The sequence below is a fragment of the Impatiens glandulifera genome, chromosome 9 (assembly GCF_907164915.1).
Source record: "Impatiens glandulifera chromosome 9, dImpGla2.1, whole genome shotgun sequence".
NCBI lineage: Eukaryota > Viridiplantae > Streptophyta > Magnoliopsida > Ericales > Balsaminaceae > Impatiens > Impatiens glandulifera.
Window position 1 is genome coordinate 20,825,966 of NC_061870.1, and position 4,795 is coordinate 20,830,760.

Consider the following 4,795-nt stretch of genomic DNA (forward strand, 5'->3'; position numbering starts at 1 on the left):
ATTAGAGTATTGTAATAAAAAACAGTTTCTAAACTTAACTTCATTGGTTATTTGAATAATCTATGGGATTTTTTAAATAATTTGTTTGGTAAAATTTTTGAAGAGTAAATTTATTTATATTTTGTAAAAAGAGTATCACTCTATAATAATAATTTTTTAAAATATTTAATTAATAAATTGAATAATTAAATAGATAAAAATGGATGAAATGATAAACTATCAATTTCATATTTATATTTATAAAGTAAATGGAGAAAAAGGTTTATTATGATCATTGAGTGTGGTGATCATATTTTGCACTTTATTATGTCTACAACTTCAATGATTATAATTAAAGGTTGAAAGAATATTTTAATTATGGTTTTCCTTTAAATTGATCTTTTAACTTCTTTATAATTTTAAAAATTATAAGTTTTATTAATAAAGTTGTTATAAATTGCAAGAGTAAATATGATAAAAACAAATAGAATGGGAAAATAAAAAAAACATAAATTGAAATAAAAAATTATATAAACCTACCTCACACCATATAACTTGTGTATGAAAACAAATATTTATTGGACTAAATCTTAAGCATCATTTTCATTAGTTAAAACAATAATAGAATATAAAATAAATCAGATAAATATATTTATTTTAGTAAGGTGATTTCATTTGGTGTTGGCCCTGATTATTTGGGCATATGAAAATATTAACTATTTTAATAAGGAACCATTAAAATATTATTTTCACTCCTTGATATATGTGAAAAATATTTATTTGTTTAATATAGTTTCCACTCTTTTTACAACTCTCTTATCTTTATCATCTTTATATTGTAGATTAATGTTTAAATTATTTTTATGAAATCTTTAAATATTAAACTAAATTTTATATGTATTAACTTGTACAGAGTTGGATTATAAAGATTATAACACTTAATATAATTGAGGTAAAAAAAAATTAAAAAATAGTCTAATGATATAACTTTAAAAAAATAATATATCCTTTTGTTAAGTGTGTGCATTTCATAATATTGGACTATTCTCCATTATATTAAAAGGAAATGAGTCATAACTAGATATATATAGTTTCATATTGGAGAAGAAAGATAATAAAAATCCTAATAATATTAGTAAAAATAAATATAAAAAAAGTAATTGCATCAATACAACTTTAATTAAAAAAAAAAATCTCAAAAATTAATTAATAAAGAAACAAAATTAATTAAAATCCTAAAATCACCTAACTAGAATGACTAAAACAAATTAGTTTCACTAAAAAATGACAAAATATTATTTTATATTTTATAATAAACTACTACACTACAATTTATTGTATTTTTTAAAATTAAATAACTGACTTTTAGTGGATTACACATTATTTTGACAATTAAACTGTCCTAAAATAAATTTGTAGTTTATGCAATTTGTATTAAGGATAATTAGTATTTAGTATTGTAACAAATGAAATTTGATTTACTTATCTTCTAATAATCATGCAATTTGTCTCTTATGATTTAGGTGTTTCATGACAAAGATATGTACAAACAAATATGAACTCATAAAAATTATGGATTTTTCTAATTAAAACAAATATTATCATATTCTTTAATAATGGATCATTTTTAATGGATTAATGTTCATATTTATTATAATTGTAATCTTAATAACTTTAGAAGAAATGATGTGGCTCAACTTGATTAACTAAAATAAATAACAAAATTTTTCTCTTCTCCCTCACCACCATTTATACTTTTTTTGACATATAATTACCTCTCCATTTTCTCCCTCAAATTCCCTCGCTCTATCCCTTTTTTAACTTTTTTTTTTACTGGATTTTAATTATAATTTTATCTGAAAAACAGTGGAAGGCAACGGTCGAATGCCATCCCCTGGGTCCTCATCTAATCCTATGATTAAGGAAATTAATAATTTTTATTAATTTTTATAACGAAAAAATCATAAAGCACCCGCTGATGAAGTTAATTAGTGTAATCATTAATTAATTAATTAATAAAACTAATATTTTTTTATTATATAAACCTAATATCATGGGCTTCATCACTCTCGACACTTCACTCTGTCTTTCTCATGGCTCTGTTTTCCTGCAACTTTCTTCTTCTTCTTCCATCATTCATCGTCGTCTTTTTCTTCATAATCGCCGGAGCTGATGATTCTACGGCGAAGACGTACATTTTCCGGATCGACAACTTCGCTAAGCCGTCAATATTCCCTACCCATTATCACTGGTACACTTCCGAATTCACTCATCGGGTTAATATTCTCCATGTTTACGACACCGTTTTCCATGGATTCTCCGCTTTCCTTGATAAATCTCAGGCCGATTCAATTCTCCAACACCCATCTGTCCTCGCCGTCTTTCAAGATCGCCGGAGGCAACTACACACCACTCGATCACCCCAATTTCTCGGCCTCAGAAACCAGCGCGGCCTCTGGTCAGAATCCGATTATGGATCCGACGTCATTATAGGCGTTTTCGATACAGGGATTTGGCCGGAGAGAAGAAGTTTCTCCGATCTTCATCTCGGTCCTGTTCCGAGTCGATGGAAGGGTATTTGTCAAACGGGTGTTAAGTTTACTAAGGAAAATTGTAACCGGAAGATTGTTGGAGCTCGATTCTTCGTTAAAGGACATGAAAACTCCGGTCAATTCGGCGGCGGTGGATCGATAAATGAGACGGTTGAGTTTCTATCTCCGAGAGACGCAGACGGACATGGCACACATACGGCGTCCACCGCCGCCGGGAGATACTCGTTTCATGCTAGTATGTCGGGATATGCTGCCGGAATAGCTAAAGGAGTTGCTCCTAAAGCTCGTTTAGCTGTTTACAAGGTTTGTTGGAGAGACGGCGGTTGTTATGATTCCGACATTCTCGCCGCGTTTGACGCCGCCGTTAACGACGGCGTAGATGTCATCTCGATATCGATCGGCGGCGGCGATGGTATTTCCTCGCCGTATTATCTCGATCCGATTGCAATCGGATCATACGGAGCGGTTTCCAGGGGTATTTTTGTTTCATCCTCGGCAGGAAATGATGGTCCGAATGGAATGTCGGTTACTAATCTCGCGCCGTGGGTAACAACCGTCGGAGCGGGTACCATCGATCGGAATTTCCCTTCCGATGTTATCCTCGGAGATGGACGGAACTTCTCCGGCGCATCATTGTACGCCGGAGAGATGTTGAACGGAGAAATGTACCCTTTAGTCTACCCGGGTAAATCGGGTATCCTAACCGCTTCTTTGTGTATGGATAATTCTCTTGACCCGGATTTGGTGAAAGGAAAGATCGTTATATGCGATCGTGGAAGTAATCCACGTGTGGCGAAAGGATTGGTGGTGAAGAAGGCCGGCGGTATCGGAATGATTCTAACCAACGGCGCTTCCACCGGCGAAGGTTTAGTCGGAGATGCTCATCTTCTTCCGGCATGTTCCGTCGGAGCCGATGAAGGTGATGCCATTAAGTCATACGCAACATCATCGGAAAACCCAACTGCCACGATCAATTTCCGAGGTACTATAGTCGGAATCAAGCCGGCTCCGGTAGTGGCATCTTTTTCCGCCAGAGGACCTAACGGGTTAAACCCGGAGATACTCAAACCCGACTTAATCGCCCCGGGTGTAAACATTTTAGCTGCGTGGACCGACGCAGCGAGTCCAACCGGACTTGACTCCGATTCACGGAGAAACGAGTTCAACATTCTTTCGGGCACGTCTATGGCGTGCCCGCATGTGAGCGGCGCAGCCGCTCTATTAATATCGGCTCATCCCGATTGGAGCCCTTCCGCAATTCGTTCAGCCATGATGACAACCGCCACATTGTTGAATAATAAGCGTGAGAACATGACTGACGAGTCTACGATGAAATCGTCGACCCCTTATGATTTCGGGTCGGGTCATCTCAATTTAGGTCGGGCGATGGATCCCGGGCTGGTGTACGATCTGACTAACGATGATTATGTGAACTTTCTTTGTTCGGTTGGGTATAATTCAAAAACCATTCAAGTGGTGACCCGATGGCCCGTGAATTGTCCGAGTAGAAAGGCAATGCCCGAGAATTTAAACTACCCTTCGATCGCGGTTTTGTTTCCGAGCCAATCTTCTCGTGGGGCACAAATGAGCAAGACGTTCGTGAGGACGGTGACGAATGTGGGTCCAACAAACGCGATTTATCGGGTCAAAGTGGAGACACCGAAAGGGGTGACGGTGGTGGTGAAGCCGAGGAGATTGGCGTTTTCGGATAAGAAGGCTAAGAAACAAACGTACATTGTGAGAATAACAATGGATAACAATAATAAGGGAAAAGGGGTTTTATTGGGTGAATCGGGTACTGTATTCGGGTCGGTTTCTTGGTCGGATAGAAAGCATGTGGTTCGGAGTCCTATAGTGGTGACCCAAATGGATATTTTCTAATGATCATGTGTTGTTGGATAAAAAAAATGTTGTGATAACTCTCTACGGCTAGTATTTGTATTTGAATATTTGGTAGAAACTAAACTTTTTTTTATTAGATTTTTTCACTTTACCCTTGGTGTTTGTATTTTAAGGTAAATTAAAGAACAGACCGACAGCCTTTTACTTTGTAAGTTGGGTTGGTTTTTATATACACTAGAATAAATTAATATTAGAACAAGATTCTTGACTAAAAATAATTTTTTTTTTTTACTTAAACCCAATTCAGCTTTGGCTTTGTGATTATTTACATTTGTTTAGACTTGAATTTAGTTAGATTACAAAATTATATATAAGGCTTTGTTCAGATCAGTTGAAATTATTTTGTGGTAAAAATCAGCTGA

General features: G+C 35.2%; 1 protein-coding gene across 1 annotated transcript; it reads left to right on the plus strand.

Moving 5' to 3' along the window:
• The first annotated feature begins 2,056 nt into the window (after positions 1 to 2,056).
• On the plus strand, positions 2,057 to 4,579 carry LOC124913715 (subtilisin-like protease SBT1.6). Its single transcript, XM_047454130.1, has one exon. The coding sequence runs from the start codon at positions 2,073 to 2,075 to the stop codon at positions 4,410 to 4,412; it is 2,340 nt and encodes a 779-aa protein (XP_047310086.1). The 5' UTR covers positions 2,057 to 2,072; the 3' UTR covers positions 4,413 to 4,579.
• Positions 4,580 to 4,795: the final 216 nt, after the last annotated feature.

Coding starts and splice junctions, on each gene's coding strand:
- LOC124913715 (XM_047454130.1), top strand. CDS start 2,073: ATGGCTCTGTTTTCCTGCAACTTTCTTCTTCTTCTTCCATCATTCATC.